Here is a 15,192-nt window from a genome sequence, read left to right as displayed (position 1 = left end):
AAAGTGGGGCAGCGTTGCCCTATCAATGACAAAACACTAGCTTCTCAGGAAGCACGGAAGGGAGGTGTGAGCTACACTGCTGTGTTTAGTTTAGCCTTTAATTCAAAGTTGGTTTGAGTCAAAGCAAAAGCGTCAGCATAAATAAACACACCGCCATCACACCATAATTTCCCCTATACCTTTAACACAGTATGCTATAGGCTACTAAATGTATTCATGTTTGATCTTTTTGAACATTGACAATAACAACCATGGGCAATATCGTGTGTTCTCAAATCGTATGAGGCGCTGCACAAACAGACCTGACAAAAGAGCATTCATTTTCATGGACGCGTCGGACTCGGCCTAAAACGATAATTTATTAGAATAAGGCAAAATAAAAGTGAACTTTAGTTAGGATGATTGGTAATATTTTCCTTGCATGTCCATGTCAATTTTGATTACATTTACGAAATATTGCCATCATGTTATAGGCTATAATATCAATAGCCTACAGCTTAATGAATCCGAACACCAAAGACAAATGCTTATGCAGAATGAAAGTGTTCGAGGATGTCTATAATGCTTCAGCAACAGTGCGTGTTGACTTTGTGGACAAATGTTTTAAGTTTTTGTTTGCAAATGATGTTCACTTGAACTATCCCATGCTATCATATCGCGCTCCCAGGCCATGTGACGAGACTACATCACGCCTGCGCTAGGAGTTACAAGATGGCGGAGAGTGCGGAACTGAAGGTAAAACGCAGCCCTCAAATTTTATCAAGATTACTGGCTTTTATCCCTCTCTGCAATCTGAACCATCAATGGGGCGATTTGTTAAAACATTAGGAATATTTTGTTGTCACATTTTGTTCACGTTGGTGTGAAAGAGGCCTATAAACTTCTGCCATTTACCACAATACGATTTCTTCCTAGCTCCGTGCTAACGTACGTTAAAAGCCCAAATCGTATTATTGTTGATGCTGAGTTGAGTGAGTCTTGTCCTCATCACCCCCATCAGAACATTTCGGCGACTTTTGCAATTACAACTGCGCTGTTGATGAGGCATTGTGGAACAAGTGTTCGCTGACGAGTTTTTCGTTATTTGTGTGTTCTCAGTTGGTGTCCATCTCTAGCTATGCTAGCAAGCTACTTTTTGTACATGAACGTTACATTTTTACAGAGAGATCTGTGCACCGAGCGACGCTGACGTGTTTAAATATTTGCAAGTGTTGTGATGACATAGATGCTTAAAGGTAAACGAGAACTGGAGCAGATAGATCATTATCTATGGGATAAACATGAGCGCTGTTCACTATGTCTGTGTGCCTCAGAAGTGGGCTCCTGCACTGGTCTCTGTCAACCATAAGCTAGCGAACACCTGTGGGCTTCGCACTTGTCAGGAGAATTGTAGTATTATTGCGACCTAACTTATATATGAAAGTAAGTCTATATATTTCACATATGACGTATTTAAGCCGACACTGCATGCTCTGTACGTTTTCATTTTAGTCTTGAGAACCTGCGTCTGAAATGACAATAGAATGATGAGAATTGTTTTTGCTGGAGTACTTACGTCGGCTGTTTGTGATTGTAAAGCTCACGCTGGTGCGCGCGACCAAACTCTTCTCATAAAATCACTTTTTTTTACGCGGGCGTTTTCATATTTTTTTTTCTGATGCATCACCTGTTCGTTTGGTATCGCTTTCCACTAGTGGCGCTAATTTGTCGTGAGTTTCAGAATTCATGAGAAGTTCCATAATTATTATTTTATGTTTAACCCAAACATGTCCCCATAGTAACTGATGTGGCTGGATGTTGCTGTTATGCAGAAGTCCTGTGTATTTTTAGCATATCTGAATGTTTACCATGCAAAGATAACAACAAAAATGGTAATGTTTTGTGATCTGGTTTTCCTGCTCCAGAACAATAGAGCACATCTTGTAATCCTAATGTACTTTTTTTTGATGCCTCGCTCAGATTCATTTCTGTAAATTGGCAGCATCTTACATGGCACCAATAATGTTGTGTTATAGTGTACTTCCTCTTGAACTCTTGCACTTTACTGGGATAGTTACCAGAGGATGTGGCAGCACCAAAGAGGACACGGTAACATAATGTTAGTTTTGTTTGGATGATAACTCGATCATGATCAGATCACATTGGTCCTGTGCCCAGTGCCCACCTTGATAGGCCTTTTGTGGCCTTTTCTCGTACCTTCCTTCTGTTCTCGTGTGCTCGTCCGCAGTGTTGTGCTTGTTTTAAGCTGTTCGAGTATGTGCTGTCCACTACAATTAAACCAGTTTGAAGTAGTGGTGCTTAAGAACTCAACAGGTGGGCGAGTACTGGTGTCTTTTAATCATCTTTAAATATGGGGAAGAAGGTGAGTTGTACCACAAACACTCTGTTTACAACCTGTGCGTAAAGTGTCAAGCTTGAATAGTGATGCACACTGCCCATGTGGCATTTGAGTGCTGGCCTTGTTGTAAAGACTGACTGTGCATACAAGGCTGCAAGTGCAACAGAGTTGTGGGCCTGATGGTAGAAAAAGCAGGTCCTAGGCCTATGTGAAGTGAGCAGTGAATTGGTATCAGGGAGCCACGTCAGCCAGTGCTTCTTGTGCAGCTTAGTACGGACGCTTGTGTTAAATTGGTCTGTGCCCGGCCAGGCTTGTTGTCCTTATATGTGATGATTATGATGATGATGATGATGGATCATATTCTGGGTCATCAGATTGTCGTGAATTATCTAGGCGGAAGTTAAGCCTATGTGCATTTATTTTTTATATCTTGTTGGAACAAGTTTTATTGTTACAATCAGCATCTCTGTGAGTGATAGACCAATACGCCTGTTCCCTCTGGCCGTTTGCTGCTTGTTTATTCTCTGGAATATTGATAAAAATGTGTCTTGAGACAGTAGGTTCTATAATGTTTTGTCTGTGCTGTACTGTCTTACACAAGATTAAACAGGGTGATGAAGATAGGTGACAAAAAGCTCGTTGGATGGAGACGCGGCGGCTATTTTAAAAACTCTTTGACCAAGTGAGAGGACCTATTCCGTAATGAGTTCGCCCTTAGCTCCTGTACGCCGGTGTGAAATGAGAGCAGAGGGTGGCAAGAGCAGGAAGAAGCCTGTGTTGAAGTGACTCATTTACTCCTCACTCGGGGGAAATAAACGACCAGGGACCCTAGGAAGGTGTGTGTGTGCGGGAGGGAGGGAGTGAGCTAGGGGCATTTTCTCTTTTCATTAGTTGTGTGCTGAGGCTTTGGCTAGAATTCAATATGTCATTATGTTTTTGCTTTTTTTTTTTTTTTTTTAAATACACCTGAGGAAATTGAACAGCACAGTGGGAATACTCCTCTGCTACAGTATAGTCTATTTAGACTATAGGCTGCTTACTGGAAGCTGTGGTATACTCCTCTTCTACAGTATAGTCTATTTAGACTATAGGCTGCTTACTGGAAGATGTGGGTATACTCCTCTGCTACAGTATAGTCTATTTAGACTATAGGCTGCTTACTGGAAGCTGCGCTCAGCTGATGACTGTACATGAGCTGTAAGGTATATCTGTAAAAGGATATGCCCTTTGCTGAAGTTGACATTGACTGCAATGTCAAACAAACATGATGGATTGAGATACAAACAATGCAGATTGAAGTTGGAATTTTAGGGAAAACTGTAGTGTTGTAGCTCCACATGAATTTGTGTTCTTATGTTCTATATTCGAGAGACAGAGAAACAGGTTTGAGTACATGTGTGTGCGCTCATGTACACGTGTGTGTGCGTGCATGTACCGGCTTTAGTGCCTCTTCACTGTACCTCGTCACCTGACACTGACCCCTTTGATGTCCATCCTCCACCCAGCCCTGTAGGCCTGAAGCCTGCACGTCAGTCAGTCATTCAGTGGTCATTTTCCCCTGCAGGTGTGGAGGCAGAATGCTCTGGAGATGAGCAGTCCCTTTATTTCCTCTCTGGTTTGCACTCGCTCTTCACCCTACTTCCCTCACGCTCCTTTTTTTATACTGATGTTGGCTGTCCACTCCACTCCTCTCATCTCCCCTCTACCCCACCGGGCTACACACATACACACACACACACGCACACACTTCTGGTGAAGTCAACCATGTTTGTTAAGCTTTGCTACCAGCCCCCGAAGCCTGCCACAGGTGTGAGCTAGACGAGAGCAGTGTGGTGAGCCCGTCACTGTTCGTGCTCCCACTGCTTTGCCTGCAGTAAGCTGAGACGCTGGGCTGAATTTGAATTGTATTGAGCGGGACACGTCTTTGGAGATCCCCCACGTCGAGACCAGGAAATGGAGAGGAAAGGGGGGGGGGGGGAAATCACTGAGGTTTCAGATATTCATGTTGCTGTAGAAACGGCAGTTATTTGCATGTGTCGTCTCTCACGTGTTGGGGTCTCGAGACGGGAGAAGGCTCATTGTACAGTTCTACGATGTCTTTTTTCGGCCTACCACTGGATGGTCTCAAGCCCGCTGCTTCCTACCATCCCAGAAATGTCTTTAAAAATAGATAACACACAGACCCTTCTATAACCTTGACTGATGTAATCAGTACAATCAGGAGATGATTCCGATAATGATGGGTGTGGGAGATTTGCGAGTGAATCCACGTCTCAATGTCTCGATAAGAGGACACGGGTTCACATGGAGTGTCACTCGTCGCCGTAAGCTTATGTGCTAAGGCCAGCCTGTTGTTTGACTCGCCACTTGTGAGAAGTGATAGTGCTTTGTTCACTTGACGCTGAGTTCATCTGAACGGCATCTGATGCTGACGGCGTCTCCTTGCTAGACTCCGTCCTTGGTGGCGTCTTTTGCTAGTCAAACTGTTGAGTGCCGAGAGGTCTGAGTGGCCAGGCAATCTTGTAGTGAAGGTAAAGGCTAGAGGAGCAAGAAAAGGTGAAATAATCTACTCCGATCGAGCTAGGCAGCATGTTTTCTTTGGGGAAGGGTTGTTGTGTGGAGCTAGGATATCCTGCCAAAAGACAACATTTCATTTCAACACTGCTCTGTGTTTAGAACAAAATTGAACTTCAAGAACTGCATTCACTTGTGCCACTGATTAAAGCCAGCTAGCTTGCTGAAGTATTTTGTCATTATTTTTGTCAATGTCATACCGAAAAAGCTGTGCACGGGGGTTTGGACCCATATCACAAAAATAGCCTGCGTTTCTACTGGTAGCCTAATGTGTGTTTGATGCGGCCTTGTCCTCACCAAATGTGGTCCGTATAAATTTGGAGATGTTATGAGACTAGTATAGAAATACCTGTGAAAAAAACTGCGTGGTGAGCATTTTAAAGCACCTTGAATACAAACAGTGCTCATTTGAGTGAGCAGGGGCATCTTTTAGAAGGTAAAAATGTCTCCATCAACAGGAAAAGCATACATACGGCACAACCTAGCTATTGCAGGCCTGTTACATGACACTGTAACCATCATTGAGCTGTATATGGTTGTATATCTAATCTTAGATCTGGACCATTTCTGTCTCTTGTGTGGTAACAGTAGTCCAGGCTGGTGTCCGTGTACATAGGCCTGGACAAAAGAAAAATCCATTTAAATCTCATTTTTCCTGACCTCTTCCTCCCTCTCTCTCTCTCTCTCTCTCTCTCTCTCTCTCTCTCTCTCTCTCTCTCTCTCTCTCTGTGCAGGGTTTACTCCCTCTCTCTCTCCCCCTCTCTCTCTCTCTCTGAGCAGGTCTTCCTCTCTCTCTCTCTCTGTGCAGGTTTTACTCCCTCTCTCTCTTCCTCTCTCTCTCTGTGCAGGTCTTCCTCTCTCTCTCTCTCTCTCTCTCTCTCTCTCTCTCTATGCAGGTCTTCCATGCATGGCGAGTAGTTTGTGTAGGAACAGGGCCAGGGAACTAGCTGAAATCACATGAAACAGTTTATTCACACGATACTTGGGAGAAAGCCAGGTGATTAAATTGACCAATATGCCTGAAGCCAGCAAACCTTTCTGAATATGAAATTACATTCATTTTTTGTTAAATGTCAGTGGAGAACGTCAACGTTGGGTTGAGGATAGCTAACTAGTATGCCCTCAATGCACATATCTCTGTGCGTGGATTGCGTGCAAAATCTGATTTCGGGACGGAGTTAAATCCAGGGCCTGGCTTTAAGGCTGCAGGTGTGCTTCAGCTGGGCTGTTTAATCTGTCCACCCCCACACACTTGCACCCACACACACACACTCACTCAGTTCGTCAAAACTACCTTGTTTTGATAACAGCCCGTTGAGGCTGGCACCATCGCTGCGAGAGCTGACAGGGAAGGCTGCGGGTGGGACAGGACACACACCTGGTTCAGGCAGGAGGTATTTTTAGCCAGACAGACGTGACCGCAGCACCCCCTCCCCCCCAGGCCATGCAGCACCCCCGGGAGGCCAGACCGTCTGAGTCCCCACCTCCGTCTCCCCCACCCCCAGCTCAGCCCACCCTCTCTGGGTCACTGCCCCCCAGGGCTGGAGTTTGGGGATGGGGTGGGGGCTGGAGGGTTCAGGGTAGGACAGGCCTGGGCGGCCCTGGTGTTTGTGTGTGTGTGGTGGTGGGGGGGTGGATTGGCTACCGTGTTTCCTACTAGTCCACCACCGAGCTGGTTGTCTGTGCTGGCCGGCCCTGTGCTGAACATGAGCTTTTTCCTGCCCTGCCGGCCCAGGCACTCTCTCCCCTCCGCGCTGAGACAATGTGCTGTATGACATTAGAGCTGAGAGAGAGAGAGGGAGGGAGGGAGAGAAAGAGAGAGAGAGAGCAGGCAACACAATGCAGGGAGGTATGCGAGGGCTGAGCTGCAGCCAGCTCAGCTACAGGAGGAAAGAGAGAGAGAGAGAGGGAGGGGGAGAGAGAGAGAGAGAGAGAGAGAGAGAGAGAGAGATTGTGATTGAGAGAGCGAGGGGGTGAAGGAGTGAGTTGGAGAGAGAGAGAGGGAGGACAAGCAAAAGAGGGAGGGAGAGAGTGTGTGTGTGTGTAATTGAGGGAGCGGGTGGGGGGGTGCGGGAGGGAGGGAGAGAGAGCGCGAGTGAGGAGTGAGTTAGAGCGAGCGAGAGAGAGAGAGAGAGGGAGTGAGCAGGAGAGTGAGAGTGTGTGGGGGATGGGCAGAGCAGGGCTGGCACTCGGGGAGAAAACAACCACACACACACACACACAAGCAAGCAAACACATACAAAAGCGCACACACACACACACACACACACACACACACACACACACACTATAAGCACAATGAGGCACAAACCACACATACGTGAGCATACACAAGCATACACACCACCCCGAATACACAGTTGAGGGGAATGAGATCTCTTCAGTAGTGGTCAGATATGCTCTGCCTTTCCATCATCCTGCCTCTGTCTCTCTCCCTCTCATGCTGTCTCTCTCTTGTGCTGTCTCACTCTCCCCCACTCCCCCCACCTCCACTCTCCCTCCCTCCTCTCCTCTCCTCCTGCTCTCCCTCCCCCCTTCTCTCTCCCACTCTCCCTCTCTCTCCCACTCTCCCTCCCCCTTCTCTCTCCCACTCGCTCTCACATTCACTTGCTCTCTCCCCTCAGTTGGTATGTCTCACCCTTCGTTTATCCCTCTCCCTTTCTTGCTCATTCTCTTCTCTCTCTCTCTCTCTCACTGTCTATCTCTCGCTCCCTCTCCCTTTCTCATGCACTCTCTCTCCCCCTTTCCCTTGCTCATACACACGCACACACTCTCTCTCCCTCACTCATATGCACACTCTCTCCCTTACTCGCTTATGCTCTCTCTCTCTCTCCCTCTCCCTCGGCTATACACTCTCTCACTCTCTGCCTCTCACTCGCTTATACACCCTCTCCCTCTCTCTCTCTCTCTCTCAAACACACTCTCCCTCCCTCTCCCTCTCCCATACACGCTCTCTCTCTCTCATGCACACACACACTCTCTCTCCCCCCTCCCTCATACACCCTCTCCCTCTCCCTCACTCTCTGCATGTGTGCGTGCTTGCAGGGCTGGCTCATAAAGAATAGCATTTAAGGGCTTCCCATAATGGACAGGTTGCGAGTGTGTGTGTGTGTGTGTGTGTGTGTGGCAGAATTGGCTGCTGCTCAATGAAGCAGTAGGAAGTAGGCTTCGCCTTTCATATTGTATGTTGTGATTGTATGTGTTTAGGTGTGCGAAAGAAGGACAGTGTGTTTCATGTTTGTGTTGGTGTGTGTGTGTGTATGTGTGTTTCTGCCACGGACTGGTTCCTGCACTTCTCCTCATAATGACGGTCCTGTCCTCAGCCAGGTTGGTTGTGCGGTGCGGTGCGGATGGTTTTCCATCGGAAGTGCGTGGCCCAGCATAAGTCGTGATCTTATCCTCCTCAATCCCACTGACTTCCTGTGGCCTGCCGCCTCTCCTCGCGCTCCTTCCTCTCCGCTGCCATTGGAGAGAAAGGTAAGGAGCTGGGGGCCGCATTTGCATGGCGCCACACGTTGCCGCGCGGCACAAAGACTCTGAACTCGCAGACTCAGCTGGCAGCGAGGAGTAAATAAAGCGCTGGACCCAAACAGAGAGTTTTGGAAGAGAGGAGAGAGAGAGCGAAGTCCCCACTCCCTCCAGGACCACACACACAGACACAGGCTCCCTACTCCCTAGAATGTGCAAGCTCACTGCAAATAATACCGCACACAAAGACTGAAAGACTGATCTCTCTCTCCATCTCTCTCTCTTCTTTCTCTCTTTCTCCTCTCTTCTCCATCTCTCTCTCACTCTCCATCTCGGTCTCCTTCTCTCTCTTCTCTCTCCCTCCCTCTCTCCCTCTCTCTCTCTACCTCTTAGAAGGATCTATCTGTCTATCATCCTTTAAGGCCCTTTCAAAACCATGTGACCAAATGCCTCCCATCGTGGCCCAGTTAGTTATGAGTTCATCTTTTTGCGCTGCTTAATTGGGACCATATAGCTTGGCAAGTGTAGCAATTCTAAAAACAAATCAAACTGTAAGTGACCCGTCTCTTGTTTGGAATAAACTACTTTCCACAGTTGCCGCCATCGTTTCTACCCCCACACTCTCTTGGTTTCTAGAATGAGTAACAGGGATATAATGATCACTGTCACAGAAAAATACAAATGAGGTATTTTAATATGCAGTGAGAATGGTGAAAATCCCATCAGAGAGTTTGGATAGACTTCTAAGATTTTGGTTACATCTTTTGGGCACTTGCATACATGCATGAGACAGCAGTGCTGGAAAACATGTTGCCTGACATCTTTCACAGAGGCACTGATGTGTTTGCAGTGATGGCACTGTAGATGATGCCATACTTCTTGTGGGTGCATTAATATAGGATGATCCGTCATACGTTTTGGCTCTGGTTATATTTTCACCGTTCTGAATATCAGGAACCAGAATGTGAGCAGTGGCGCTGAAGATGATGAGTTTATGGGGGTAACTTTTTAAGTAATGTGTATGTTTGAGCTATTTTGACAGATGCTTGTAGTATATAACCACTGCATTATTAATAAAAAATAATAGTAGAAAATAAAGTCAAAAAGCCTACATTAAGCGCATTAATAATAATAATAATAATAATAATAGGCTAACAATATCAGTTATCATAAATAAGAATGAGTTTTAATTGTAACAAAAAAATGGTGACTGCTTCCATGTTTTGATTGGATGATTTTTGGTCCCACATTTTATGATTGGATGACCATGACAAGTTGCTGGCTGATGATTCAAGTTCAGGAAAATGTAGTTGGGCGGTGGCTGTGTCGTTACTAAGGAGTCAAGCTAACATGCAGTAGCCTGAAAAGTTGTACTTTTGATTCCTGGGTTGGCAACCACTTTAATGTTCTTGAGCAATACACTTGACCCAAGTTGCTTGAGGGAGTCTGGCCCTGCTATTAATTGACATATAAGTCGCTTTAAAGAAAATCGTCAGCCAAATTATATATTTTTTGTTGCCTATATAAGTGAGAAAATGGCTGAACAACAATGGTCAGTAAAATTCTCCAGCAACACGTCAATCAAAGAGTTGTATAGTGTATCGGCAACTTTAAGCCTTTACAGCCGGTTATGTCACTAAAAATGCAGCCTCCATTCCCCTGAAATTGATACATCTTTCAACATCTCGTGCAGTTTTGCTATTGTTTCAGTGCAGTCCTCTGCCAACTGTAATTATATGGCCTTGAAGGAAGAAATCTTTGTAGAAATCCTAATTCAAGGTTTGTTCAACTCACACATTCATTCTTTCCCCTCTCATATGCAACACACACACACACAGCCTTGGTGCGCATTCTGCAGACAAATTTTTACAGACTGCAGGTGTTCCACTCTTCTGTTTTGCCAGCTGCAGGTGTGCTCAGAGAGAGTGTGTGTGTGTGTGTGTGTGTGTGTGTGTGTGTGTGTGTGTGTGTGTGTGTGTGTGTGTGTGTCTTTTTGCGTGATCCTGTGTGTGTGTGTGTGTTTCTTGGAAGTGCCACTTTGAGAAATGCCGCTTCAGTGGTGCGGCCTCTGATTGGCTGGCTGGCTGTTGCGCGTCTCCTCGCTGGTCCTGATGGATTAAGCACTCATCAGCGGTGGCACCGCGGAGATGCCCTCGCCCCCGTCTCCCCCTCGCCCCCCGTCTCCCTGCCCTGCTCCTCCCGCGGTCACATGACCGGGCTCCTCAACGCTCCTCCATCCCTCTAACTGGTTGACGTGTCGGTGTCACGGCCTTGGGCCTGGTGTTGTGTGTGTGTGTGTGTGTGTGTGGGGTGGGGAGGGCCGTGTTCACACGGAGGGGTGAAGACTGAGATGGACAGACATGCTTCACCCTCTTCTGTCATAATCACACTTGCTCCTGTGCTGTCTTCCCTTTCTCCTTCCTGCTCTCTTCCTTAACTTCTTTCATCCCTTCTTTCCTTCCCTTCTCCTCTTCTTTCCTTCTTTCTTCCCTTCTTTCTTCCCTTCTTCCTTCCCTGCTTTCTTCCTTTACTTCTTTCCTTCCTTCTCCCCTTCTCTCTTCCCTCTTTTCTTCCCTTCTTCCTTCCCTGCTTTCTTCCTTTACTTCTTTCCTTCCTTCTCCCCTTCTCTCTTCCCTCTTTTCTTCCTATCCTTCTTCCTTCCCTGCTTTCTGTCTCTCCTTTCCCTCTTTCTTGCTTTCTTTTCATCTTTCTTTGTTCTTTCCTTTATTCTCTCATTCCTTGATCTTTACAGTAGCTGTTTAGCTGTGCTCCTGTTCTCCTCTCTCTCTCTCTCTCTCTCTCTCTTTATATATATCTCTCTCTCTCTCTCTTTATCTCCATCACCCACATGCTCTGTCCATTTCCTGCTGCTGTGGCCTGCATTGCACTGCTGCAGTGGGCTGTAGGCGGATGAGTGGTGTGGATGAGAGTCTATTCAGTTTAGTTCAGTTTCAATTCAATACGCTTTATTGGCACGACCATTCGAAAAGAGACTTTATATATTATATTCTCTATGGCATAGGCCAACGCATGTGCCGTACAGAAATGTAAAAAACCCATCAGAACATAAAATAGAATTGAATCATGCAACAGTGTGTGAATTCAACGTAAGCGGACACACACACACACACGCACGCACACACACATTTTAATTGTAGATGAAAATTGTAGGCTAGCAGTTTAGTAAGAGTCTGGTGTGTGAGGGGATGGGAGGATGGTGCATTTCACCCAGAGACAGACAGACAGGCAGCCAGTGAGGTCTTCCTGTGGCCTGCAGGCAGCAGGCAGATGAAGGGGGCGACTCCAATAAGCAGATGAAGGAACGGATCCCATCTCCAGGGACATGTGACCTTTGGTGGGGTGGAGACCGTGCTGGGGGGTTGGGGGAGGAAGTTAAGGATCCGTTAGGTGGCAGGGGGTGGGTGTGTAACACTGTCTGTCTGTGTGTGTGTGTGTGTGTGTGTGTTGGAGTCAGTGTGTGTAACACAGCGATGGGGGTGGTGTGTGATCAGAAGCTTTCTGCTGATCCTGGTCCATGTGGGGGGTGGTGTTGGGGGGTGAGGGGCGTTGGGTGCAGCGCTCCTGGGTTTTATGTCTAAATCAGCGCGGCGAGCTTAGCACTCGTGTCTGTTTGCTCTGTAGCCGTGGAGAATTTCATTTCGTTTGGAGCTCAGCAGTTCATATCCTGCCCCCTCCTCCCTCTCGTGCCTCTGTCTCTCCATCATCACTTGTCTTCCTCCTCCTCTTCTCTTCTCTTCTCTCTCCCTTCTTCCCTTTCACCCCTATCCTCCTCCTCCTCTTCTCTTCCCCTTCCTCCTCCTCTCCTCCTCTCATCCCTCCACCTCTTCCTCCTCCTCCCTCTGTCTCATTGTCTCTCAATTCTCGCTACACTCTCTCTTTTTTCTCTCTGGCCTGCCTGCCTCTCTCTCTCTCTCTCTCTCTCTCTCTTCTCCTGCCATGAGACGGCTGGGCCAGAGGAGGCCATCTATCCTCTTTCAATCACAACACGCGGTGATTACCTCCCAGTGGAGTGGCGAGCCCCGCGCCCAGAACGCCCGCCGCTGGCGCGGCTAATCAGCCCCTCCGATGAGTAATCAGGCCTGACACTGTTCTCACACGCGCGCGCACACACACACACACACACACACACACACACACACACACACACACACACACACACACACACACACACACACACACACACACACACACACACACACACACACACACACACACACACACACACACACACACACACACACAGAGGCCTGACACTGTTCATCTCAGCCCCAGAGGGAGGAGCAGAGCCCCGGTCATGTTCCCCCATACATCCCCCCTACTTCAGGGCTTATTACACACACACACACACACACACACACACACACACACACACACACACACACACACACACACACACACACACACGTGCCTTGGTTTGTTCACACACCAACAAGGCTTCTCTGCCATGAAGAGGTGGTACACTGCAGGTTTTGCAAGACTGACTGCCTGTCGTGAGTCACTCACTCATCATAAGACTTGCAGTCCTCTCACACCTCTATAGCCCAGCTGCGTGACTCTCCACATCATCTCGGCTGCCCGCTGATTGATGGAAGTAGTGCGGCCCGCAGCGCGGTCGTCCCGCGAGGCCTGGAGTCTGGACGCGTAGTTCAGGTCAAAGGTCGGACAGTGTGCGCGGCCAAAGACCCGGCCCATTAGACGCGCCCAGCGTCTGGCTACTCTGACTCAACGAGAGACCTGACACAGGTGTGTGAGGGGAGTGCGATCTCTGGACTGGCTGCTCAAAGGTGTGAGGGTGTGTGTGTGTGTGTGTATTAATGCGATCTCTAGACTGGCCGGTTTGTGAGGGTGTGTGTGTGATATCTGGACTGGCTGATCGGGTGCGTTGGTGTTAATGTGATATCTGGCTGTTTGGATGTGTGGAAGTTCAGCTAGTTTATTGTCATGTACTCCTAAAAGGTATTATAAGTAATGAAATTATTATGCTCAAGAGCCAGCTTAACTGTAGATAATGAATGAAAAGTGGTAATTAAAAAGGTATATTATGTGTGTATGGGTGGGATATTGTATGTGTCTGTGTGTGTGGGGCTGATGAAATGGTGTATGGGGGTGGGGGTGTGTAGTGTGTGTATGTGTTGGGGGAAATTAATGAGTTGTGTAATGGTGTGTGTGTTTGGGGGGCGGTGTACCTCTGTCTGTGTGAATGCGATCTCTGGACTGGCTGATCGGTTATGCAGTCTCTGATCTCTGGACAGGCTGATCGTGTGTGTGTGTGTGTGTGTGTGTGTGTGTGTGTGTGTGTGTGTGTGCTGAGACAGGAGTGATTATGACAGGAGCGGTCTAATGGATGCAGTGTGGGGTTTCCCTGCTAAGAGTGCGGCTGGCAGAGGCAGCTGGGGAAGCAGGGCACGAGGAAGAGAACATTCTAGACGGCGCGCGCTGAGGGCCAGTTGCAAACATTCCAGCGCTGTGCGATCAGAGGATGGCTATGGACGGAATACCGTTAGCGCTGCGAGGCTGTAACAGCGACACGACTCAGGAACTGAGGAATGCCTGATTCCCCCAGCAAATTCTCAGTGCAATTCCCTTGAATTCCGACGCGGACTCATGATCCCAGTCGTAGTTCTCCAGAATGCTGATGGTGTGAGTGTGAGTGAGTGACAGGGAGGTGCTGATGGTGTGTGTGTGTGACAGGGAGGGTGTGTTGGTGGGGTGGGTCGCTACAGTGAGGCACTTGTGTTGGGCAAGTGTGATTTCAGAACCCAACTCTGACAGGTTGTTGTCGAAGGATTTTTTGTTTTGATAGCCACGTTGACGACTGCTCCATGCCAAGCACGTTGACACCCCATCCCCATCCCACCTCCTGACGGTGCCACTGTGGCGTGTGTGTGTCTTGTGTGTCTTGTGAGAGCAGTGAGTGCGCTGGGACTCAGAGAGCACAGGGAGGACTGTAGACAGTAAAAGTTGAATACCCACGCACATCCTATGTCAATTTTTCCGGGTGCAGGATCTTCAAGAGCGATAATACAAAAAGATAGAAAAGTATCCGCACCTCAGTTTGTAGCTCCCAGTGAATTTTTTTTTAATGAAGCAACGTTTTGAGCCAAAAGCTCTTCCTCAGGCATATGAGGACTGTAGCCAGTGCCACCCCTCCATCACCACCTCCTCGTCTCTCACACACACACACACACACACACACACACACACACCCACACACACACCATCACAGCAGTGAGTGCACTGGGACTGTCCAGGTCTGTGAGATGCTGCTGTAGCTGGACAAGACAAGTACCAACAGTAGACAGTGCCACCCCACCATCACCACTTCCTCGACACACACACACACACACACACACACACACACACACACACCCACACCCTCAGCACCTTCCCTGTTCTCTGCCCTGTTTGTGTGGGAGAGCCCGATGGAGGGATGGCATGTGGTGGTGTGGCTGAGGCCTGGCTGAGTGTGTAGTGGCGTGGAGTGGAACGCCTGCCGTGTTTGCCCAACCAAGACCAGACCCCTCTGGCTGTTTGTAGGAGTGTGTGTTCTGGTGTGTGTGTGTGTGTTAGCGTTTGTCGGAGTGTGCGTCGGAGTGTGCGTCTGTCTGTGTGTGTGTGTGTGTGTGTGTGTGTGTGTGTGTGTGTGTGTGTGTGTGTGTGTGTGTGTGTTCCGGTGTGTGGTGGTGTGCGTCAGAGTGTGTTCCGGTGTGTGTGTGTGTTAAAGCGTGTCAGGTTGTGTGTGTGTGCGTGCGTGAGTGTGTGTGTGTGTGTGAATGTGGTGGCTTTCTCCA

The 15,192-nt window shown here is 48.1% G+C and overlaps 1 protein-coding gene across 3 annotated transcripts in view; it reads left to right on the top strand.

Moving 5' to 3' along the window:
• The first annotated feature begins 703 nt into the window (after positions 1 to 703).
• The window catches only part of pias1a (protein inhibitor of activated STAT, 1a), a 46,671-nt gene continuing 32,182 nt past the window's right edge, over positions 704 to 15,192 (top strand). For 2 of the 3 annotated variants that reach the window (XM_062550024.1, XM_062550022.1), the window contains exon 1: positions 704 to 735. In XM_062550024.1, coding sequence (XP_062406008.1) covers positions 712 to 735 — 24 coding nt within the window. In that variant the 5' untranslated portion in view covers positions 704 to 711. Of the gene's footprint in view, positions 736 to 834; positions 928 to 15,192 lie in introns of those variants that run through there. The other variant, XM_062550023.1, reaches the window with a different exon arrangement.

Source organism: Sardina pilchardus, chromosome 11 (assembly GCF_963854185.1).
Source record: "Sardina pilchardus chromosome 11, fSarPil1.1, whole genome shotgun sequence".
In the NCBI taxonomy this organism is placed as follows: domain Eukaryota; kingdom Metazoa; phylum Chordata; class Actinopteri; order Clupeiformes; family Clupeidae; genus Sardina; species Sardina pilchardus.
The sequence above is the reverse complement of the archived record's forward strand: the minus strand, read 5'-3'. Positions and strand labels throughout refer to the sequence as shown.